General features: G+C 45.6%; 1 protein-coding gene across 6 annotated transcripts; it reads left to right on the forward strand.

The window, feature by feature from the left end:
• Positions 1-393: 393 nt before the first annotated feature.
• On the forward strand, positions 394-24,938 carry ODAD4 (outer dynein arm docking complex subunit 4). 6 transcript variants are annotated; one of them, XM_053265991.1, is made up of 12 exons: positions 394-540; positions 5,578-5,709; positions 6,671-6,824; positions 7,612-7,673; positions 9,902-10,061; positions 12,492-12,716; positions 13,520-13,727; positions 15,018-15,104; positions 16,862-17,058; positions 20,381-20,481; positions 21,728-21,806; positions 24,297-24,938. In XM_053265991.1, the coding sequence occupies exons 1-12, from the start codon at positions 481-483 to the stop codon at positions 24,671-24,673; spliced, it is 1,842 nt and encodes a 613-aa protein (XP_053121966.1). In that variant the 5' UTR covers positions 394-480; the 3' UTR covers positions 24,674-24,938. The 6 variants fall into 6 exon arrangements, with proteins under 6 accessions (XP_053121966.1, XP_053121969.1, XP_053121965.1 ...); XM_053265990.1 differs by lacking the exon at positions 394-540 and adding an exon at positions 3,460-3,648; XM_053265994.1 differs by lacking the exon at positions 7,612-7,673 and having other exon boundaries at positions 411-540.
• Positions 24,939-25,794: the final 856 nt, after the last annotated feature.

Raw genomic sequence — 25,794 nt, forward strand, 5'->3', positions numbered from 1 at the left:
ATTTGTTTGTTATTTCTCTGTGTAAACCACCTTGAGTAAACCACCTTTTGTAAGGGTGGTATAGAAATTGAATCCTCTATAATAAAGAGCCTGTGTGTGCGCCCGTGTCTCTGCGCCCGTGTCTTCCTCGGCTGTTCTGGGCATGCGCGGAGCGCATGCCCAGAACGGCCGAGGAAGATATGGCTGCAGGCACCAGGTGGCCATGTTGGCCGGATGGCCAGCCCGGCCGCGGGACCGGCTGGGCCGCGGAGGCGAGGCGGCGGGCCGGGCCGGGCCAGGCCGCTGAGGCGAGGCGGCGGGCCTGGCCTGGTTGGGCCATGGAGGTGAGGCGGCGGGCCTGTCCGGGCCGGGCCGCGGAAACGAGGCGGCGGCTTGGACCGGACCGCGGAGGCGAGCCGGCGGCGGAGGCGAGCCGGCGGAGGCGAGCCGGCGGCTGCGGCCACAGCGGGGAAGGCAAGCCGGCGGGTGGTCTCCGTGGTGATGCGGCAGTGGCGGGGAGGGGGCGGCCCAGCAGCACGGAGGAGGAGCGGCCGTGGCCAGGTAAGTAGAACTTTCAAAATGGAGGAGGAGGGGGAAGGGCAAGAGGGAGTGGGGCAGGGGGGAGGGGGAGGGGCAAGAGGGAGTGGGGGAGGGGGAGGGCAGGAGGGAGTGGGGGAGGCCAAGGGGAGGGGGGAGGGCAAGGGGAGGGCAAGAGGAACTGGGGCAGGAGGCTGAGAGGGAGGGGAGGGTGAGAGAGAGGGGTGGGAGGGGGAGGGAGGGCAAGAAAGCAGGGTGGGAGGGAGGGGAAGAGAGGCAAGAGTGTGGGGCAGAAGAGAGGGAGGGAGAGTGGGGCAGGAGAGAGAAGGGAACAGCCAGCCCCAAAGAGCGAGGTGCGGGCGAGGAGGCAGCGGGGGAAGCTGGGTGAGGCGGCGGCGGCGCCTCGGCCAGAGGAGGTGGTGGGCACGGCTGGGTGGAGGCGGCGGAGGAGGTATGGAGGAGGAGCAGGCTGGCCCCAAAGGTCTACACTAGCGCCCGTTAATTTAACGGGCTTAAAGATACTAGTAAATAATAATAATAATAATTAGGTGGCTGTGAATTTATGTAAGCCCCTTTTAAAACCATCTAAGCTGGTGGCCATCACCACATCCTGTGGCAGAGAATTCCAATGTGCTGTGTGAAAAAGAACTTCCTTTTGTCAGTCCTTAATTTCCTGGCAACCAGTTTCATGGGATGACCTCTGGTTCTAGTGTTGTGATAGAAGACATTCTCCCTATCCTCTCTCTCCACACCATTGTATCGACCTCTGTCCCCTTAGTAACTTATTTACTAAACTAAATAGTCTGTATGTTGTGGTATTACTTCATAAAGAAGGTGCTTTAGACCCCTGGTCATCTTGATTGCCCTCTTTTGCACCTTTTTCAGTTCTACAATATTTCTTTGTAGATATGACGACCGGAACTGTCTACTATACTCCAAATGTGGCCACACCATAGATTTGTAAAATGCAGTTTTATCCTCTTCTTAATGATTCCTAACATATAATTTGCCTTTTTCACAGCTGCTGCACACTGAGTTGCCATTTCCAGGGAGTTATCCACCATGACTCCCAGATCCCTCTCCTGATCAATCACATACAACTCAAATCCCATCAATGTATATGTGAAGTTAGTTTTATGTTGTTTTTAGTTGTTGCCCCATTGGGCATCACTTGCATTGAACCACATTTGCCATTTTGTTGCCCACTCACCCAATTTGGAGAGATCCTTTTAGAGCTTCTCACAGCATTTTGGATTTTACTACCCTAAATAGTTTAGTGTCATTTGCAAATTTGGCCACCACAAATTTGGCGGCTTACCCCAATTTCTAGAGAATTTATGAATAATTTAAAAAGCAGTGGTCCCAATACAGATCCCTAGGAGACCTAACATCTTACATGTGGCTCCATTTTAGAAAAGCTTCAGCCAGGACTGGGTTCCCAGCCTGGCCGGGAACATGTCTCCCTGCCTTTACAACAGGCCTGCTCAACTTAACCCTGACCCCAGCTGTTTTTGAACTACAACTCCCATAATCCCCAGCCACTGTGGCCAATAGCCAGGGATGATGGGAACTGTAGGCCAACATCTGCAAGAGGGATAAGCAGCCCTGCTTTACAAGCAGGGAAAGGTGTTCCCTGCCGTTGCTGTAAATGTGGCACTGGATGTTATTTACTTGCAAACAGGATGTGTGGCCCCATTTGCAAACCTAACCATGCCCCCTTCGCCTCAGATGTCAGACGCAGGGGGTGTGGTTGGGCTGCCAGGCACGGCCCCTGGTCATGGCAGCCCGGGGTCTTTGAACCCGCCCTCTGGCAGTGGTCGCTCGGCCCCTGTATGATGGCATCCTCCTGTACTTTGTGGTACTTTTCTTTCTTTGGAGTATACATTCTTGACTGAGCTTCTATTGTTGTGGTTTTAAATATAAACTCCATGCACACTGGAGTGATTTGGACCTCTTGACTTTCCCTTGCAACTTTCTTTTCACCAATCCCCTCTCTCATTTTTGACCTACCTAGCAACAGGGTTGTTCTGAGAGACTATAAGAAGATATTTATTTATTTATGTAGTTATTTATTTGATTTATATACCGCCCCTCCAAAAATGGCTATGTGTATAATGTATGTATAATACACATGTATAATGTGTATAATGAGGTGTGAGGTGCTTTGAATACCCTAAAAGAACTTAGGAACTTAGGAAGCTACCATGTACTGAGTCAGACCATCTAGCTCAGTATTATCTTCACAGACTAGCTGTGGCTTCTCCAAGGCTGCAGACAGGAATCTCTCTCAGCCGTATCTTGGAGATGCTGCCAGGGAGGGAACTTGAAACCTTCTGCTCTTCCCAGAGCAGCTCCATCCCCTGAGGGGGAATATCTCAACAGTGCTCACACTTTTAGTCTCCCATTCATATGCAACCAGGGTGGACCCTGCTTAGCAAAGGGGACAAGTCATGTTTGCGACCACAAAACCAGCTCCCCTCTCACAAGCATTTTACTTATGTAAAATGCTAAGTATTATTATATGTGAGTAGTACTATACTCAACTGCAAATATTATTACATACAAATGCTAAGGGAGCGATTTGGGAGAGCTGGTGTAGGAGAGCGACTTTGGGGCAAATCAAGACTTTCGAGGTTTCAGTCTCACTTCTCCCATGAACTAATTTGGCTGCTTTAAGGCAAGTCATATCCTTTGGCATCAGTTGCAATCATGGAAATAATACTTACCGTGCAGGGTTAAAGATTATATCAAGATAATGTATGTGAAGTGTTTTACATACTAAAAAAACGCTATATAAGCAGTGTGACTAGGTTAGAGTATATTTGGATATCAGGGGCAGTGTTCGCGACAAATCAGCAAACAGCGCTCTGGAGGACCTCCCCCGGAAGCCAGGGCTTCAATCTCCGCGTTACTCCCCCCCCCCTAGTCTCCGTCTGATTCCCGGAAGTGTGACGGTTGCTAAGCTGCCGGTTGCTAGGCAACGGCGTCGCGTCTTCCTTGACTCTGCCGGCTCCGAAGATGGGGGACTCGGAGGGCGAGGTGTTGAGGGGGACCTTCCCCAGCCTCATGGCCGAAGGCACAATGCTAAGCCGGCGCGGGGAGCTGGCTAAAGCTCTGGCTTGCTACACCTACGTGAGAATTCGCCTCGCGAATATGCGGGCGGGGGTCGGGCAGAGAGAGAGACAGAGGAGGAAGGGGACTGATGAGCAGGAATGGCAGGCAGCGAAGCCAGCGGCGCGGGGGAAGGGGGCGGGTGGGGTGAGGGGGAAGAGGGGCTGAGGCTGTGTGGGGTGTGTGTCACATGATCAAGTAGGGGAGGGGGTTGGGCCCGTATTTATGTATGTATGTATGTATGTATGTAAGATATTCATACCTGGCCCCTCCAGTATACTACTGCTGGGGCAGCTGACCACATCAGCAGAACAAATATAATGTAAAGTAAAAAATTAATAAAGCTAAACAAGTTAAAAGACCAGGCTATAACCACATTTAAAATTGAAAATTTTAAAAGTTGTAAACTTTAAAAGTTGTAAATCAAAAGTTATTAATAGAAAGCTACAAACTGAGAACTAAAAAAATTATAAGCAGTAGATATAAGCTACTAAAGATATAAAGATATACCATTTGGGAACCCCCAGCATAGACAACCATGAGCTAGATGGGCCGATTTTTTGGCACATTATAAGGCCTATGTTCCCCCCTAACTGGAGGCCCCAGGGCTGTCTCCCATCTCCTGAGGAGTTTGAGCTGACCCTCTCATGCCACCACAGCAGTGTTGGACTAGGACTGCGAAGACCTGGGTTCGAATCCCCGTTCAACCATGAAACTCACTGGGTGACTCTGGGCCAATCATGTTCCTCTCAGCCTAACATACCTCACAGGGTTGTTGTGAGGATAAACATAACCATGATCTCCTCGGAGGAAGAGTGGGATATAAATGTAATAAATGAATGAATGAATGCGGTAGATAAAACATTAAAAACCCTCTTTTAAAAGATGTGGTTTTAATCATTTTGTTAAAAACAGGGAGGGTGCATGGCGAAGCTCTTCAGGGTGGGCATTCCAAAGGTGAGAGGCCACAACTGAAAAGTTTCCTTAAGATCAGGGAGGGAGGGAGGATCAGGCAGCGGAGAGGGACTAAGCTCCTAGCTGATGGGTCACCCACAGGATCAGATGGGAGGAAGAAGGGAAGAGGCCAGAGGTCTTCTGGACTTTGCAGGCATTTGAGGAAGAGCTGGGTAATTAGTAGTTCGTGGCACTGGGTAACTGAGGGAAGAAAAAGGGCCTGTGTGAGAGGCTGCTGGTTCCTTGAGGCAGCTGGTTCCTTGAGGCAGAATGATATTTTGGAGCAGGGGTAGGCAACATTGGCTCTCCAGCTGTTGTTGAACTACAACTCCCATCATAGTTCAACATCAGCTGGAGAGCCAATGTTGCCTATCCCTGCTTTAGAGGGTCAACCTGTAGCCCAGAAGGCGAATCAACCCCTGGCCAGCTTCCATTTGATCCTGCAATCTGCTGTATGCAGTCTCTTTGAGCCTTGGCTGCCCTCTACAGCTGGCTTGAGGAGGAAAGGTAAAACATCAAAATAAAGCATACAAATGATCTGAACAAGCCAGTGCACTTCTTGCATCATCACGCCAGTCTGGGCTTTTAATTTCAGTCACATATGAGTACACTGGTAGTAGCTAATGCGTCTGCATGGACACCAAAACACTATGCAGGGTACAGCTTACCATTTCAAACACGGCATCTTCTGATGTCTGTTTTGAACTGCTGATAACAGATTGCTGGACAATTATGTTTTCTTTGTCTATAATGTTCTTGCCATTTAAATCAGTGGAGGATAGGCTATTGCAGAGTAAATTATGGCAATACAGTAATCAGTTTTCAGCAGTAGGTAATAGAAGGTGCAGAACTGCAAAACACTATAAGAACAGAGGTGGGGTATTGCAAAGCATGTTGCTTTTCATCTGTGAAGTGTGATGAATATGGAGAATATGGAGTGGTTGACTAGTAGCAGTAGCAATCCCGTTAAGAATGGACAACATTTTTGTGTCTTAGGCTCTGCAGTTCCAGCCTGGAGACAGGAACTGTCTTGTTGCCCGTTCAAAATGCTACCTGAGACTCGGAGATACAGAAAATGCCCTGAAGGATGCAGAGGCTTCCTTGATAAATGACAAAGAGTTTACCAAGGTAAACAATGGGAAGGGAAAGTAGCCTGTGATAACTTTCCAATGTTATTGCAGGATATCTGGCTTGATTGTGGCATTTCCTTTCCTTTCCCCCTTCACCCTAGAAGGGGAATGGGACAGCCAGTAAATTATGTAAAAGAACCCAGGCTCCCTGATGACCCTTGTTCTGCTACTGTCTTCATGTTTGACATTTAGGATATTGATCAGGTCAGACAATTCTGTTGCAAATTATAATAGGGGCTTAAAAGTGCAACTGAATGGGATGGGAGTCCCTTGAAGGGAGGTTTCTTCAGAGTAAGTGAGAAGCTATAAAGATGGGGAGGGAGGGAGGGAGGGGAAAAGGGCCCTTGGCCAATTCAGGCCCTTTTCCAGGTTGGCTGTATCTGGGAAATTATTGGATATTAGAATAAGCAATCTTCTGTGCAGGTTTTTGAGGTTAGCATTTGCTGTTCACATGCACACAAAAGTAGGGATGCTCTTGAGCAGCGGTTCGAGTTCTGGTTGGGAGTGGAGACTGCGAACTTTAGGAAAGGGGAGAGCAGGTCATTACCTGCTTTCCGCCATCCCATGTAGCTTCCTGCTGGGGGGGCGCTCAGCCCAAGAATCCCTGCATGGTGCCAGCACACAGATGCTGTCTGCGCAGGTGTGGGTACCATTTGCTTGGTCAGCAACACCCGCACATGCATGTGTTTGTGTCACACCATGTGTATGCTGGTGCTGCACATGTCCGGGTGCCATGTGTGTGCTGGTTCCGTGTGGGGATTCTTGAGCTGAGTGCCGCCCCAGCAGGAAGCTGCATGGGGTGGCAGATCTCCTTTTTCTTAAAGTTCCCAGTCCCCGCTCCCAACCAGGTCTCAGACTGCTGTTCGAACCATGGTTCAAGCACATCCCTACACAAAAGACAACAATGTATAACTCTTACGACTGTTTTCCCTGCCCAATATTTTCTCTCTTTACTATAGGGATTATACCAGAAAGCAGAGGCCTTATACACCATGGGAGACTTTGAATTTGCCTTGGTCTTTTACCACCGAGGCTATAAGCTCCGCCCAGAGGTGCAGAAATTCAAGCTGGGCATTCAGAAATGCCAGGAGGCCATTGAAAACTCTGTTGGAAGTAAGCCATGTCATTTTCATGGGGGGATGAAATCTGATTTTAGTTGCTGGATGTTACTTGGCTGAAAATGTATGAATAAAAGAGTGGCTGACAGGACGATGACAATTACTCAGAGCAGTCCAATTGAAATTAAAATGCCAAGTTTGACAATGTGAGTGTCAACAGAGGCAATTCATCTATAACTAGGTGAGGGTGAGGGCCTTAGATAAGATATGGTTTTTGATTTTGCAAAAACCAGATAGAAATGTCCTTTTTATGTTTTAATTTTTGTTTTGATTGAGTGTTATCACTTAATCACAGAAAAATAAACTCTGGGTGATGCTGCAGAAAGTCCTCTGTATCTTGAGCGGTTAAGCAGCGCTTTATTTTTGTAGGCCACTTTACTATTACTACTTTTTTATTCTCACAACATTGGTCAGAATGAGGGCCAGGACCTTTTCAGTGATTATCCTGGTAACCCTAACCCTTCTGAAAGCTGCTTTCTTCTATGTGAAAAGGCTAACATGCTGCAGCAGTGGAGGAAAAAAGGCAAATTCATTTGTGGGGAATAGGGCAAACAAGTATAATATAAATATATGGAATATTTTACAGAGTTTCAGTCCAACACATTTTAAAAAGACATATCTAGAAAAGGTACATAAAGGAGGCAACTACAACTAAGAGGGGGTTGGAATATCTTCTCTTGTGGCTGGCATGGTAGTCCTCCAAAAGAATGCCTGCATCTTTTTGCAGTAGATGTTTTGTAGGATCTTCCTGACCTTTTGGCTGGTACCTTCTCTGTTTGTAGGCCCTTCTTCTGTGAAACTGGAGAATAGAGGGGACCTCTGCTTTCTCAGCCGCCAAGCAGAGGTATGGTCTGACCAGCTTTCCCCAAAGTGGGGGTCTGACCCCTCCCTCTGGAGGGCATAGAAACCATGGTAAGGGGTTCAAGGCATGGGGACAGGTTGGGGGTGAGGATGGTGGGCACTGCAGCTCTTTGGCCTCCCTCTTGCACTACAATGGGTGGGACAGGCCATGACAACAAATGGGAAAACCATCTCTCTCCCCATAATAAATCCTGCTCCTCCAACATTTGTAGCTGAGGATTAAGCACAGCTCCCATCCCATTCCCCCAAATTCTGTAGAAAGTTTACATTGTGTGAGTATGTGGGGGCAGGTGGGAAATTAAAAAGTATAATTAACATAAGGAGGGGGTAGTGGTACTGGCATTTGTCACTGTGTTGGGCAAACCTTTGATCTTCCCTGAGAGAGCCCCCCATTGCCCAAGTGGGGCATAGCTCTCAAGGGGTGACAGTCTTGAACATCTCAAGGCTGGCAAAACTGGGTTGCAGTCAGGGTAAATCTCTAAAATGGTATTAGAAAAGAGATTTCCTGATTTATAAGTTTGTACACCTGGGTGTAAACATATCTCAAAATCGTATTTTATTCATTCCAGGGTGCAAATTCTACTTGGTGTGTGTCAGAGCTTATGATGATACAGCTGCTTTTGGAGCCATAAATACAAACCCCCCAAATATTTTTGAAATTCCAATATAGATATGTCTCTTTTTAGAACCAAGTATTTCCACTTATCAGCATAACATAAGAACATAGGAATCCCCTGCTAACTGAGCAAAGAGGCACCTTTTACCGTGGTGATTCTCTTTATTTAGCAGGGGGAGAGTAACTGGCCCCATCCACCCCCAGCACAGTACTTCCAGTGACTGTTGCTGGTGTGTGTCTTATGTTTATTTTTAGAATGTGAGCCTTTTGGGGACAGGGATCCATCTTATTTGTTATTTCTCTTTGTAAACTGCCCTGAGCCATTTTTGGAAGGGCGGTATAGAAATTGAATTATTATTATTATTATTAGAAAAGCCCTCCTGGATAAGGCCAATGGTCCATCTAGTCCAGTATCCTGCTTCAGGTACATCAGGGAACATCAGGGAAGTCCGCAAATGGGGAAAAGAGGGCAACCACCCCCACCCGTTGGTGTTACCTGGTGTTCAGGAGCATGCCCCCTCTGATCCTAATGGAAATATACAGTTATCCAGGCTAGTAGTCATTGGTAGCTCTATCCTCCATGAACTTGTCTAATGCCTTTTAAAAACCATCTAGATTTGTGGTTTTCTGTCCATGGAAGAAGAGAGCAATGTCAAGGGGTTGTCAGTATTATATGCTTTTGCTAAAAAGAATTATGGGAGTTTTGAAATTTAGTAAACTTCCATTAAAACTTGGTGGCTTTTTCCTGATGAAACTGAAATTTTCTGGATATGCTAGGTGGGTCTGCTCAGAGTGGTATAACAGTGAGTGGTTATCTTTCCCTCTATCTGTAGGATGGAAACTCTTAGGAATGGCTTGGAATAGATTGTATACCATTGTTCACACAACATTTTGATGGCAAAAGATGGAGGAACGAACATGGGAGGCAGTAAGGATATCAGAGCAGAGGACTGTGAGAACATGAATAACATTTAGGACATAGCTGAACAAAAGATAATGCTTTCAGGTCCTAGGGCTGACATCCAGACTAGTACAAGAATGCCATGCTAGTTCTGCTAAGTTGGGAGCTTGCATTCCAGACTCTCAGTTATCAGTTGTGTCACCCTCCTTAGAATTCTTAAAATACTTTATTTCGACCATAAATACAATTTAGCCAATCAAACTTAGAAAGTTGTACGGGTTTAGCCCATGCTGATGCAGCCCTTGCTGCTGTCAAAAGGTAAGTAATCAGCTCCAAGGCATTCTTTTAACACTTTCTTTATACAGTATAAAGAATATTCTGGGATCATAGTGGTATTTCTTGATAATATTAGTTTATAATATCCTCCCCACCCACCCCCAAAAGTTAGTAACTAACGCAACCAAAAAACCAGCAATATATCCACCACTTTGGATTGACATCTTCAATAGCTTTTGGCAGTGCTGTAGATTTTATTCTGTGGTCTCATATCTGCACAGCCTGCCTGTAGTCTGATTTGCAACCTTTCGGCCAGCCGGGTTCCTTTCTCCCCAGCAAGGAGGAGTGCTGTCCAGAAAGGAGAAATCAAAAGTCTTTGGACTTGTAAAATTTGTTTTCATACTTTTCTTTGTGGCAGAGTAAAAGAGCAAAACAGAAGATTCAGGTCAAATTTCTCAAAAAGGACTCAAAGTACCAAGCAAAACAGGAGCCTGTGAGGAATGAGAAGACCGAACGGCAGCTCCTAGGGGAGCTTTATGTTGACAAAGCTTTTCTGGAGAAACTGCTCAAGGATGAAGGTTTTTATTTATTTTGTTTACCTGAGCTGGTCTTGGGAGACTCTGAGCTACAAGCCCCGTCAGATTGTCCTCTACCTGCAAGTCCCCCATGAAGCTGATGGGCAGTTTGCAGGGATGAAAAGATTTCTAAGGGGTTTTCTAAGGGACTGGTTTCCAAACTATTCCTGGGGCTTCTCAGCAGCTTAATTGAGAAAACTCTATGGGGATGGGGCTGTAGCTCAGTGGTAGAGCATCTGATTTTGCATGCAGAAGGTTCCTGGTTCAGTCCCTGACATCTCCAGGTAAGGCTGAGAAAATCTTTTGCCTGAAACCCTGGAGAACTTCTGCCAGTCAGAGTTGGCAGTACTTTGCTTGATGGATCAATGGTCTGACTTGTAGATGGCAGCTTGTTGTGGTCCTCCCTTGACAGATTGTTTGATCAGTGTATCCATCTTCCCTGCAATATGTAACCACAGGGATACGTTGTAGGTAGCTCACACAGTTCACATCATCCAGTTCACACAGGATGATGGTGAGGCTTGAAAGACCTGATGAATGCTTCATACCTGACCAGTGCTTCAACCCCTGGCCCCCTGGCCATATTCTGGCCATATGCTGACCAGTGCTTCAGTCCCTTCTAACTTGGAAAAGAGGCACCTTTTAACATGGTGATTCTCTTTATTTAGCAGGGGGAGAGTAACTGGCCCTATCCACCCCTGCACAGTACCTCCGGTGACTGTTTCTGGTGTCTATATTGTGTTTCTTTTTAGATTGTGAGCCCTTTGGGGACAGGGATCCATCTTATTTATTTGTTATTTCTCTGTATAAACCACCCTGAGCCATTTTTGGAAGGGCGGTATAGAAATCGTATTAATAATAATAGTAATAATAATAGTAGTAGTAATAATAATATGAACTGCATGTATGACCTAAAGCAGGGTAAGCAACCTTGACTCCCCAGATGTTGCTGAACTATGGCTGGAGATGATGTAAGTTGTAGTTCAGCAATAGCTGGAGAGCCAAGGTTGCCTATCCCTGCCTTAATACATGTTTCAGAATCCTTTGTAATACACAGACATTTCTGGGCAGACAAATAGATGTGAAAAAAGGTTCCATGAATCTGGAGTGTTCAAAACCAGTGCTCTAAGGGATGTGAGCAACATCTAGCTTAGTGAGGTTTCTTCTTCTAAGTGGTACTGGGAGGAGTGTGTGAAGTGGTTCAGATATAACCCAAACCATGGCTTGGTGTTATATGAATGAGCATGTGATCTCCGACTTGAGCTCCTCCTTCTCTTCATGTGCTACATTTTGCTCTCTCTCATCCCAATTTGAGCCAAACCATAGTTTGCCATTTTATTCAAACAGGCAAACTATAGTTTGAGGTTGCCCTAAAAACCAGGTTTTGATTGTGGTTTTTGACCCCGAGTAAGCACAGAATGGCAACCTATGGGCTGCCTCAAAACAAAACGGAGAAAATTGTGGTATGAAAGGAGAGGTGTATGTGCACCTGAGGCTCTTCATTATTCATTCACGGAACACCAAACCATTACTTGGCCTTCTCTCTGAACCACCTCAATGCATATTTTCCTTCTTTTAAGGCTCTCTGTCAAATACTGTATGGAGGAGACATAGCTCAGTGATGCAGCTCATGATGCAGAAGGTCCCAAGTCCAATCCCTGGTACCTTCAATTTAAAGAGATCCTAGGTAACAGGGAGCTGAGACCCTGAAGAGTTAGAAGAGCCAATCAGAATAAACAGTACTGGGCTGTTTGCACATAGTGCAAACTAGGTAAAGTGAGGTGTGTTGTTTTTTTTTTAACTGACCAGCTTGTGTTACTGTGCAAAAGTATCCAAGCCTTCCACTTCTACCAGACTATTCCCATCTTTTGCCTAATGAAGCGCTCTAGGCAACTTGAAAGCCTGAAGGTTTTTTTGTTTACAGAAAGAGACATTACCTGATCAAAGGTTTTTAACCTTCTGATTTTGGGCTAAGCTTGAGAAGACATCAATGCAGGATTTGCATTTGTATCTTGTTTTTGTTTTGTAAATAATAGCTGCTGCAAGGCCAAGTACAGATCAGGGCCACAGCATGGGAGGAGGGGGCTGGCAGTTTTCACCCTGATGCAAATAGCAGCTTAGGGAGGGCAATTTTTGTCAACCCCTTTCCCTCATGCCATGGCCCCAATCTGGATCATGATCCCGCCCCCCCCCGTGGCTCTAGTCCTAAACTAATTACTCTCTGACCACCAATCTGGCTCTCAGTTGCTACTGATAGTGCTGTTAGCTGTTCACACAGCACGATGGCAACACCTAGTGACAAATCACAAGCATTGTGATACCTATAATATGAAGTATGCAGATATAAAATTACCATAAACCAGCCACATATATACAAATAGTGTGAACTCAAATTGTTTTCTCTACCCATTTCTACCTTTGGCCACACTGCAGACTTAATCAAAAGCACCACAAAGCAAGGGATAACTGTTGGAGACCTGATCCAGGAAGGCCTTTCCTATCTGGACACCCGCACAGATTTCTGGCAGCAGCAGAAACCCATATATGCTCGGATTAGAGACCGCAAGCTCATGCTGCAGAGGTGGACCCGAGATCAAAAACGGAAGCCTCCTGATGTAGCCAGATACATCTTAAAGAGCATGGAGGACATTGATATGTGTAGGTGAATCTGAAAATGTATAGTGGGAAATGATAGCTAGAGCTTTATTAATGGGATGTATTTATTTGCCAGGATGAATTGTGTTCCTCTTGAATTGCAGCATTTTTGGCAGAGTAGAGAACATGAGCACAAAAAGTACTTTGCACAAAGATATATAGGTTTAAGGATGTCATCCAGTGTTCTTTCTAAGGCGTATGCAGATGGCTGCGCTCACAAGTTTGTTGATGTCCATTCCGTTAATTTCAGATCCTGCTCAGGTTGAATTAGGAAGGCCCCATTCTGAATACATGTGTACACACACTGCCTTGATACTTCTACCCAGAACAAAACACGTTCTGCACACAGATGAAAAAATTAGAGAGAACATTTTTGTCATCTAACATGGGTGTCATCAGGTTGAATCTCTAAATGTGCGAAATGGGCTATCGTAGTACCTGCATTGGCCTTTCTTGCTAAAAGGACAAACTCCCAGCCCTTACTACCAGTGTATTAGTCCACAGAGAACCACTGGAATATAGAACATAACTGACTCATCTTCAGGTTGGTTCCCACCCAACTACATATTTTTCCACCCGGGTTATGTGGTCAGATCACGTTATTGGTTTGAATGGAGAGCTGGCTTTGGTGGTTAAATTCAGCCAGGGCTTATTGGTAGCAGGCCCCAAAATCTGTTCCAGAAGTTACCACTGGGGGTGGGATCCAAATCAGGGATGCCCCAGCTGGTCAGGGGTACTTAATAAGTATCCCCATGCCACATATGAACATACTAAAGTTATATATTTTTTTCCTTCCCACCTCACAGTGCTGACCAGTGGCTGCCCTGAAAGAAGCTGCCAGAAAGCTGAGCAAGTACTGAAAAAGATCCAAGGGTGGTCTGATGAAGAAATCCCCAACAAGAGTGAGCTGGTTGGAAACCTCTACAGTTGTATCGGAAACGCCCAGATTGAGATGGGGAACATGGCTATGGCTTTGCAGAGTCACCGAATGGATCTGGACGTTGCCAAAGAAAAGTAAGAAGGGGGCAACTACCATTTTTGTGCCTGCTAAAGTGCCCAGCCTGTGCTAATAGCACAGACCTATGGTAGTGTGTTCTTGCTCTTGTCATGCCAGTCAGGGGTGTAGCTATAATTGAGCAGATGGGTTCAAAGAACCTGGGCCCCCCAGCTCCACCCCTCTCTATTTTCTTCATTACTCTGAAGGGACCCCTCCCTTACTCTGAAGGGTCACCGGAGAGAAGGGCAAACACGGGCAAACCCCTCTCCCTTAGCTCTGCCCCTGATGCCAGTCCACACATTTTGGATTCTTAGGATTCTCCAAACAAACAAGCAAGCAATAAACCACACGTTTCTAGCCCTTATGGCTGTGAAGAAAAGTTTGAGGATGTGCAGAAGGGCACATCAGAAGGAAGGAAAGGATGAAGATGTAACAAAATCTCAAGGTTAGGAATCTGTTCTAGAGAAGAACAAGCAATAAGCTTTCAAGTTTGGTGGCTTCCCCTCAGGTTTGCAATTCTCTGCCCCTGGAGACTTGCCAAAATCCAAGTTTGTAAGGTATCCTGAAGTAGCAGCATTCAAAAAAAAAATTTCAGATTGGCTTTTGGTCAGTTAGCATATAGTTTTCTGCCCCAAGCCCTTGGGCTGAGGCAGGCTATAAAACCAATAGATTAATAAAAGCTTCACAGAACTTTTTCAGGCATAATTTTTCAAATCCCTCTTTATCCCTCTCATTTTGATGTTAGCCTTGTCTTGTGTAACTTGGAAGGTTACACTTCCAGCATTTTGAACATTAGCTTAGTCCTGCAATGTTATTTGTCCTGCTTGGGTCTATAGCAGAAAACAGTGGCAGTCCATTGTGTCCTAAAGGTAAAGTAAAGTGTGCCATCAAGTTGATTTCGACTCCTGGTGCCCACAGAGCCCTGTGGTTTTCTTTTGGTAGTACTGCCCCATTATTTCATCCCCTCTGCCTTCATCGTCCTTATCTGTAGATTCCTCTATGGCTGGGGTGTCCTCCTTATGCCCCAGAAAGCAGCATGGTGTTCTTAAAATGGCTCCTGAGCACGGTTTCTGTGCAAATTGCCCTGTGCCAAATTTTGGATTGTAAGTGCCTTGGGGGCAGGAACTGGCATCTTGTTTGTTACTCTGTAAAATGTCCTGTACACTGATGGGAGGGGTAGGCTATCAATAAAGACATGCACACAATGCAGTACAGGAGTTGGGGAAGCAGAGTGTGCAAGAGGCCTCTCAAAATACTTTGAGATGGCAATCCAGATTTTACACCTTTTGCTTTTGCCTTTTTTGCAGCAACCTGACTGATGCCATCTCCAGAGCCCTTGACAATATCGGCAGAGTTTTTGCCCGCATGGGCAGCTTTCAGGACGCCATTGACACGTATGTTGAAGCTATGGCTGTGTTTGCAGAGAATGCTCCCCTTCCAAATTAGAGACATCTATAAGGTCTTCTTGCTTCCTGCAGTGAAGATGGTCTCAAGCCAACCTATTTGTCTTCCTTTAGTTCTTTGGTACTATACATTTGAACTGGTTTAGCTGTCATGATTTCCTCCTGAAGGACTCTGGGAGCTGTGTGATTTTTGAGGAGGCCAGAGATCTCTAACAACGCATGCTAAGCATTCTCACAAATGTACAGTGCCCAAAGCTTTTTGAGAGGAGCCTTGACAGCTAAAATGCTTTTGCTTTTCTATATAGGTGTGCCCTGGAACACACCAGCTAGCACCCATATCTGGAGAACAGCTGGAAACACAGGACTAATTTCTAGGCCTGTGATTTGGCCACTGACTCCAAATAAAGTTCATTGTTATGTGGACGTGGCTGCTGCTCACAGCAGGGCCTTTTCCATATAATACTGTGCGCCACCAGTGTATGGTTCTCAAGAACCAAAAGGTTGTTGGGGAAAGTGCTTAGTGGAATTACCCCTCCTATCATTCCCTGCAAATACCTTCTGCTCCACCCACATGCCAGCGTGGTGTAGTGGTCAGAGTGCTGGACTAGGACCCGGGAGACCCGAGTTCAAATCCCCATTCAGCCATGATACTAGCTGGGTGACTCTGGGCCAGTCACTTCTCTCTCAGCCTAACCTACTTCACAGGGTTGTTGTGAAAGAGAAACTCAAGTATGTAGTACACCGCTCTGGGCTTCTTGGAGGAAGAGCAGCATATAAATGTAAAAATAATAATAATAATAATATCTGCTGCCGGAGCGGTATGGATTCAGCTTCCCATAAAGGAGCCCCCCACTGGAAGCATGCAGTACTTCATGGAGACAGCCAGCTGTGAGTGCCTGTCTGCCTCTGCATACTGCCAGCACGACAGCACACTTGTGGATTCAGAGCCGCAGAAGCACAGGCCTACTAACTGCCACCAGTGCTTTAGCCAAATAGGAGTAAAGGGGGATGGGAGTCTAGGGTGTTGTTGGAAGATATGCTCGTGAAATCTACTGACAGGAGTTGCCAAAGGGTGAGGGATGCAAAAATCTCTTGGCAGTGGGCAGGGTAGATGTAGAGAAAGGGAATATGCTATGGGAACTTGCATCTCCTGGCTTTCTATGCAGCTAAGGTCAGTGCATATGGATGGCAGCAATAGGGCTGGCAGGTCTTAAGGTTTGATCTGAAGATTCGGCAGTTTAGCCTCCTTCCCAAGGTCTCCTTCTCAGAGACTAGAGGAAGGGCTCTCTGGGTGAGGGGCAGAACAAGAGGATAAGCTGGTTTTGTTTGTTTGTTTGTTTTTTGCATTTGAGAGCTTTTGCTTTTAGCTCTGCCCCCTTGTCTATCCGGCTGCATCCCTGAGCTACCAGGCACAGCTAGGCCCTGCCTCCTGATCTACCATTAGGTGCCATAGCCTACCTCCAGTAGCTTTTACTAGGCTCCACCTCTGACCCCTGAGGCACCACCCTTTTGTGCCCAAGCTCCACCCCCTGTTTCTCAGGGTCTGAGAGTTGGTAACCTGGCAAGCCTATGTAGCAACTTACATGGATATGGAAGATAAGGGACAAAAGTTGATCCTGGGAGGGGTTGGGGGGCGGTTAAGTGCACTGTTGTTGTGGTGGGCTTAATAGATGTCTGGGGAGTTACTTTGGGGCAGGTTAAATTCTTTCTGCAGCTGGTTGCAAAGATGTTTGTTTTGATTGACAAAGGTGGGAAGATAAAATTCCACTTGTGAAGAGCAACCTGGAGAAGACTTGGTTGTTCCACGAAATTGGCAGATGCTACCTGGAGCTCAACAGAGCAGAGGAAGCTCGAGACTATGGCGAGAGGTCCTTGCAGTGTGCAGAGGAAGAAGGAGACATTGAGTGGCAGCTCAATGCGGGCGTGTTGGTGGCACAAGCACAAGGTGAGCAGCTTTGCGCAAGCCTCGCCCCTAAACCCCTTTCTTCACTAGCAGGGTTGTGCCTGTGCTACAGTGGCGCAGGGTTGCTTTCCTGATAGAAGCATTTACTTTTTAATGGCGATGCAGGCTGGAGAAATTCAGCTAATGCAGCATTGCGCATTATGGAGCTGCTGCATAGGGATGTACATGGAACCAGTTTGGCGCTATCTTTCTGGAGCACCGGACTGGTTCGGGCTGCCGGCGTCCGAACCGGTTTGGGCTGCTGGCGTCCGAACCGGTTCAAAGTCCAGGGGCTTGCTTTAAGGGACAAGGAAGGCACTGCCTCCCTGTCAGCCTCTGCCCTGCCGCTTTCCCCCTGCCGCCATCAGGGTCACCACTCAGGGTCGCTGTGGAGGGCGCCGGCAGGGGAAAAGCTGCGGGGCAGGGGCTGACAGGGAGGCAGTGCCTTCCCTGTCCTTTAAAGTGACCCCTCTGCCCTCCCGGGAGTGTATGGACCAGTTCCATGCACATCCCTACTGCTGCAATAGGCAAAGTTGCACCTGTTGAACTTCTTGTCATTCAGGACAGGCAATTGTGTCAGGAAAAGTTGGCAAGGTGTGTGTGTGTGCGCGCTTTGGGGACAGGGGACCATCTTATGTATGTATTATTTATTTTTCTATGTAAACTGTTTTGAGAGCTTTGGTTGAGGAGTGATATATAAATATTTGTAGTAGTAGTAGTAGTAGTAGTAGTAGTAGTGTGTGATTTGGAGACACAGACAGGCCTGACCAGCCACAGAAGCAAATGATGCAAATGATCCCAGGGGTGCCGGCCTCAGCTATTTCAGTATCTTGAAAAGAGAGCCATTACTTGTGCTTCGGGATCAAGCATACAGAGGTGGCTAATCTTTCCTCCCACTGAGAAGATATGATCAAGAGTCTTCTCACCTTCACTGCTGACCTAAAGCATACTCACTATTGTAAAAAGGAAGAAGTAAACAAAGCAACGGACATTACAAATGAAAATGAGAAAATAATATTGTGGCCCTAAGGCAGGGTCTGGAATTGGAGCAGGGGATCCCTGATATTGCAGCCTAATCAGGTGGGATAGGAAGCAGGACTTTAGTGTCCTACATACCTCCTTCCTTCTCCCCATGACTAGCGAAATCAGAATAAATTTTGTAAAACACAGGGATGCAAATAGCAGAATTATGCAAAATAAGAGAAATTGTGCAAATTTTCATGCAGATTGCAGAATCTAGCATTTCTTGATGCAGATTTTCAATTTTGTTGAATGCAACCAGCATACATGTAGCCTTGACTATGCATGGTGGAAATGCAGAATTGTGTCCACCTGCCCTGCTCCCTCAGCTTGCTGGTCATTTACAGGTTAAATGTAATGTTTACATAGGGACACTACACATATAATTTAATAGACCCATATCATATGGTAATTCCCTGGATTTTGTGTGGGTTAACAAACCTGTAGTTTAGGCTTGCATACAGTGGACTTGACACATCTAGGCTCTTTGTAAAGGTCACATCCAAATGGCAAATCACATGTCCAGTGGGCAGGATCCTGCTTCATGATTGCACATAGGCTCTGAGCAAAAGAAAGTTAACCTGAACTGTACCTTCCTTATGAGGCAAGGCTACAACCTCTGGGGCTCTTTACTCTGGAAAAGAGGCGACTAAGGGGAGACATGATCGAGATGTATAAAATTATGCAAGGAGCAGAAAGAGTGGATAGAGATACATTTTTCTCCCTCTCTTACAACACTAGAAACCAGGGGTCATCCCATGAAACTGAAGGTCGGGAAATTTAGGATGAACAAGAGGAAGTACTCTTTCACACAGCATATAATTAATCTGTGGAATTCTCTGCCATGGGATGTGGTGATGGCCACTAGTTTGGATGGCTTTAAAAGAGGCTTAGGCAAATTCAATGGCTTAAAAGTAGTCTGGTGGCTACAGGGGTGCACTTAGGAAAAATTGGAGCCTGGACCTAAAGGCCTTTGGAGCCTGTGGGCTTCCTAGAGGCATCTGGTGGGCCAATGTGTGAAACAGGATATTGGACTAGATAGGCCTTGGGCCTGATCCAGCAGGGCTGTTCTTAAGTTCTTACTTTTGTGGCTTTAGTCTAAAGCAGGGATTCTCAACATTGGGTAGGGATGTGCCCGAACTGGTCCAGAGGCCATTTTAGAGGCCTCTGAACCAGTTTGGATGTGGCCTGGTCCGGCAGTTTGGCACCGGGGGGGGCTCGCTTTAAGGGCGGGGGGTTATACTTACCCCTCCCGCCGCTTTTCCCCCTCCGGTGCTCTATTTTCTACAAAGTTTTGGGGCGGCAGCGTTCCTCCCCTGCACCCATTGTTTGCTGGAAATAGTGGAAGTACCCACCACGCGTGTGCCCGCCGCCACCACGCCCATGTCCGCCATGCCCATGTCCACCACGCCCATGTCCACCACGCACGTCACACGTTGCATGTGCATGCCATGTGCGGCGGTGGCGGACGCGCGTGCAGCGGCGGGCACATGCGCGGCGGGTACTTCCGCTATTTCCAGCAAATGACAGGGGCAGGGATGGCAGGGAGGAATGCTGCTGCCCCAAAAACTTTGTAGAAAAACGGAGCGCCGGAGGGGGAAAAGTGGTGGGAGGGGTAAGTACAACCCCCTCGCCCTTAAGGTGAGACCCCCCACCTTGGTGCCGAACCATGTCTCCGCGGTTCCATGCACATCCCTAACATTGGGTACCCAGATGTTATTGGACTTCAGCTCCCATAATCCCCAGCCCCTGTGGCCTTTGGTTGGGAATTATGGTAGTTGAAGTCCAATAACATCTGGGGAACCAACGTTGAGAATCCCTGGTCTAAAGGCAATGGAGTTAATCATTCAGCACTGAAGATCACTATGTGGTTGTTTATTTCACTGTTTGTGAGACAGACCTGTTGCTTTGAAGTTACTCTGCTGAAAGGAATGGTCTGGTTAAAAGGCCAGCAAAACTGACAGCAGTCTCAAAAAATGGCAGAATTTAATCCTAGCTGTGAAAACTAAAAGCATGTGTTTTTTCATAACAATAAAAAGAATACATGGAGTATTGTTTATGTATTTATCTACAGTACTTAATATCCTTCTTTCCCATACAACATACATAAACAGAAAACTTTATTCTGAACTCATTACCACTGGGAACTTCAATAATAATAATAATAATAATAATCTGGAATTGCATCATGTGTAAAAGATTATTTGTATAGATTTCCTTAAAGTCTATATCTTTGGTTAAAGTTGATTTTAATATTATGCTTTTTTAAAAAAAACAAACCAAACCAACAATTATGAATACATAGTGAAACTGGAGGATTTCCAATCAGCAGTCACGTACTTTGAGACAGCACTGGAGAAGGCAAAACGTATCCATAATGATGCGGCTCAACATGCGATCATCATTGTGAGTGACTAACTATAACCAAGAAGATGAGAATGGTGTTGTAAAAGCAAACACATGAACTATAGGGAGGAGTGGGATCAATAATTGTGCATGTCTCTTGGTAAGAGTCAAGGTTGCCTGTATTTGCCAGTGTGGATTGGGATCCTGGTGGACTTAGTGAGAGGTGTTTTTGTCTTCTATGGGCTCAGATCTCTCAGGCTGGGGATCAAATGGTCCAGGGAGAGATAACCAAGATATCACGTGGATGTAAATGTTGTATGTGTGGGAACTGGGCAAGAGGAGCTGAAGAGATTCAGAACTGGGCATAAGATTTGGGCAGGGATGTGAAGGAGAGTGCGGAAGGACATAGGAGCTGGCTGGACATGGAATCAGTGTCACAAGCAGTGGGGAGCCAGAGTGGTCTTCTCAATAAGGTTTCTTGATTGTGAGTGGCAAAAAAGAGTCCAGAAGGGGGGATAATTTCTTAAAATTTGGAAAACACTGGCGTTGTGGAACATATGGTGCCTTTACACCTATACACTTGAATCTGAAGTTCAGTTATTAGTCATGTTAGCTAATTGGAACATCCTTGCTTAGAGGGGTTTTTTGTGCCTATGAAGAGGACCCACATTCCTCTCCTGCCTCTCATCATGTTCTAGTGTTGTGATCAAATATTAGACCCACATAGCCCTCCCCGTTCAATTTTACTGATTCGTTGAATTTCACCCCTCCCCACCAACCTACTTGGCAGCTCATAGACATGGCACTCACAACTCATCTGACCCTACAGCGTAGCAGTGTCCCAATCCACAACCTGCCAGTAGTGTTCCCTCTAACAGGGATTCCCAGATGTTGTTCACTACAACTCCCATAATCCCCAGATGCAGTGGCTCTTGCTTGGGGATTATGGGAGTTGTAATCAACAATGTCTGGGAATCTCTGTTAGAGGGAACACTGCTTGCCGGACAACTGGCCTGCTTGCGAGCCCTTCCTCTACCTCTCTTCTGCACATTGAGAGGTCTCAGAAAGCTAGGCATGTTCCAGGTGTCTCCTTCCCCTATGCCACCCTCTTTACAAAGAAATAAAACAGGGTCCTAATCCCTGCCCACAACAGTTCTATCTTAAGAGGCTGCATACTCATGGCAATGTTGCTATGTGCAGACTGCATACTAAAGACACACGTTACAGTGGCGAGGGCTGGCGGGGAGAGTTTTTCACACGGCTCAATTGAAACTTCCCATTCAAGTATCCTTCTGCCTATTTGCAGGCTCTGGACGAAGCCAACAAAGGGTTTATCAAGGAGCTGAAAGAAGAGCAGAGACTTGAGAGGATGCGTGAACTGAGAGGTTGGTTCATGCCCCAAACTGTATGTGGCTTGCTAGCCTGATGGTGAGGAAGGTTAGCTGGCTCTGGGAGTCAGCTTGGGTGTTGCACAGTCGGGTCCCTTTTCAAGTCTGATACGTAAGGTATACTTTTGAGAAAAGCTCCAGACTGAATGAAAAGGTCTTCCCTTACAGAGTTGAAACCTAGAAAGTGTCAATGCATGTACTGTATCTACCATGTCTGTGGTACACCATGAATGCTAGAAGCCAAAAAAAGACCCATGACTGGGTTCATATATACTGAGACAAAACACAGAAGAACCCAATTGTGTGTGTGTGTGTATAGATAGATAGACAGATAGTATTAAAATTTATTTTTTTAAAAAATATAATACCTATAATACAATCATATAATAAAATGTATAAGGAACTATTAATTTAAGAATAAAAACCTGTATCACCACAAGGTAAAAAGAAGGAATAACATACACCAGGGTTTCTTATCGTTGAGCCCCCAGATGTTGATGGACTACAACTCCCATCATCCTCATCCACAATGGACATGGCTGGGGATGATGGGAGTTGTAGTCATTCAACATCTGGGGGCCCAACGTTAAGAAACCCTGATATACACAGTTCCACCAATAGCTAATCCATGGCTAGGACATAATCAGATATCCTAGTATCAATCAGTTCCATTGAAAATCCAATGGGGCATTCCCATTGTAAATTCTGGAATTATACTCCTGTATAAGGAGTAAAATTCATATGCTCTGTGGAGTAGCTCTCTAGAGCGACTAGAAAGCTATTCCACAGAACATAAGAATTTTACTCCTTATACAGGGACCATTCATGGGCTTTTTGATCTGGTGGACAGAATCAAGTTAATAACAACATATTCTGTACTTAGGAACAACACCACTGAAGAAAGCTATTTAGGCTGAAACGCATCTGGCAATTCATCAAGACAGCAGTTACTTTAGTGTTTGGCATTTACAACGGGAATGCCCCATTGGATTTTCTATGTAATTGATTGATACCAGGATATCTGATTATGTCCTAGGCATGGAATAGCTTTTTCATACCACGAATGCTTCCAGTCTCCTAAGAATACGAAGGAGCCCCTTTCCATTTCTCCTTAGACATTTCTGGAGCTGTATCCAAACAGCAATTTCATAACTGCTTTTATGAGTGGACAGTGACTACTATAGAAAGATCTGAAGAAATCCCAAGATTTCCGGATGAAAAAACAGCAGCTCTGTGCCTGCTCTCAACAGAGTATGCTTCTGACCCATTAACTAGAATGTCCTTATGATGGTCACATTTCTCTTTCTAAGGGCTCCTGTGTAGGTGTGCCCTACAATGTTCTCATGACAAAAGAACAACTAGAGATGTAAATATCTGTAGCACCTAAAACTCCTATGAGGAAATGTGTTTCTTTCAGAAGGTAGAATGCTGAGATGTGTATAGAGATAAATGATTAACTCTCTTCACACGCACCTGACAGCAGATTAGATTAAACAAACTGCATTTCTTCATGCAGTGGATCACTCACTTATGCATTTTATTGCTATAATATATAGCAATGACCACTAGCATAGATTGGTTTAAGAATTAGACATATCAATATATTCTGTTATTAGTTGTTAGGGCCATTAGCCATTGTTTGACTTATTTCTCTGTTTAACTAATCTGCCACTTAAAAATGAACAGGAAGGAATGACAGATCCTGCAAACAGGAAGCTTTTAATTAAGGCCATGATAGCCCTTACAAGCATCAATACCAATTTGCTTATCCCTCCTGGACCAGGGGCACTGCAATTGTGTATAAAATGTTTAAAATTACCAAAAACCAGATCTGAAAAAACATGGAAAGATAACACAGAAAACTCTGAAATGCAATGATTTGTCAGTATCATTAAGTGGATTCTCCATAAAATGTGAGCAAACAAGGGATGACAATTCTAGAGAAAAAGCCTAGTGTGGAAGAAACCATATACAACTAAGTATTAACCAGCCAACAATATCAACAGATATACTCAAGTGCTCTATCAAGGTTGACCTGTAGGTGGTAGCATTTCTCCAGTTTCCCTCTCATTCCTGGGCCTACTATGGTCAATGGTAGCAGAACTGCCGGCTTTTGCTCTTGGTTGACTTCAGTTTTATAAGTTATATGGCTTATTTAGGTTTAAATCCCATTGCTGCTGGTGTACCTAGAAGAGCAGTCATATTACACCAGAGCAGAGCGGATTGGAATAAATAAAACATTGCAAGAAGTCCTTCTCCCTGCCCCCCAGCAAAACACTGAATGGGAAGTGAAACCCAGCTACTGAGCCCCTCCACAAACTGAGCCACATAATTGCTGCTATGGTATTAGCTATGGGCAAACTGCCTTTTCAGCATCATTGTCACAGTCTGTAAAATAGGCACAGGGATGAATGAGATAAGCTATAAGGGGGAGTAGGTGGAACAATCCTGGAGAGGATCCATTCTGAAATTCGGTTTCCTTTCCAGAGCTAGAAGAGGAGGAGGAGGAGGAGGAGGAAGAAGACGACAAAGAAGACGAAGAAGAAGAAGGAAGGAAGGAAGAAGCAGATGGTGCAAAAATAGATAATGAGGAAGAGAAGAAAGCAACAGCAGGAGAAGAAAAAGAGAAGGAAGAGGCTGAAAAAATTGAAACTGAAGGAGAGAAACAGGTATTGGGTGCAGAGGGAGGAGAGACACTTGAGACTGAGGAGGAAAGGGAGATGCAAGAGATGGAGGGAGGACACACAGAAGCAGAAGCTGTGGAGGAAGGCAAGACATCAGGAGAAACCGGGGAACAGGGAGAAGCTGAGAGAACAGAAGATGAGGAAGACATGGAAAATCTGAGTAAGGACATTCCAGGATGAGGCCTGTGAAGGTTTGCCCTTAGGGACTCCTAGTTTGTAATTCTGGGAGTGTCTTTTCCATGGTGATCCTTTCTCTCCACAATACACTCCTGGTGCCCTGCAGGGCTTTTCAGAAAGAACCAGTTTGCTCCTGGGTATCTTTAAGGGGAGGGTCCAAGTATGTAGGAAATTTTGTAATGTCAAGTATACCATAAAAGCCCACTATGTGTCTAGGTAATTCAGATCAAAGGAACTGTTTTGTCCATTAAAGATCCTTCAAACACCATCTCTAATGATACATTGTAGTATTTTGCTTTTCACTGACCACCTAGATCAATGATCTCAATTGCAAAACACATAGCTGATGGAAGGGTTTCCCAATCAGTTCATGCCTTAATTTAAATAAACTAATGTAGGTAAATGAGCAACAAGCATTTAAAAAAAAAATGGGGGGGGGGTAACTTACCTGGTGTTGGCCTAGGTTTAATCAAACATTTAAATATTTGACAGAGGAAAAAGGGAATAATGTTTATGTTAAATTGAACAAATGGTTCAGACTGTGGTAAGGAACACATTGTTCTACAAGGTCTGGTGGTAATGTGATTCACCAGAGTGATTTTGAAATCTAGACTTCAGAATGTAAGTTTTCTTTCAGCATGTAGCTGTGGCACACATGCAGCAATCATGTTTGTTCACGAGTGTGAATGAGAAATACACATTTATTTATTTTATTTTATTTTTATTTTTTACATTTTATATCCCACTCTTTCTCCATGGAGCCCAGAGCGGTGTACTACATACTTAGGTTTCTCCTCACAACAACCCTGTGGACATAAGAACAGCCCTGCTGGATCAGGCCCAAGGCCCATCTAGTCCAGCATCCTGTTTCACACAGTGGCCCGCCAGATGCCGCTGGAAGCTACAGGCAGGAGTTGAGGGTGTGCCCTCTCTCCTGCCATTACTCCCCTGCAACTGGTTCTCAGAGCCATCCTGCCTTTGAGACTGGAGGTGGCCCACAGCCCTCCGACTAGTAGCCATTGATGAACTTCTTCTCCATGAAGTTTTCCAAACTAAGTAGGTTAGATTAGGTTAGTAGGTTAGGCTGAGAGAGAAGTGACTGGCCCAGAGTCACCCAGCTAGTA

This window comes from Hemicordylus capensis, chromosome 6, assembly GCF_027244095.1.
Source record: "Hemicordylus capensis ecotype Gifberg chromosome 6, rHemCap1.1.pri, whole genome shotgun sequence".
Lineage (NCBI taxonomy): Eukaryota > Metazoa > Chordata > Lepidosauria > Squamata > Cordylidae > Hemicordylus > Hemicordylus capensis.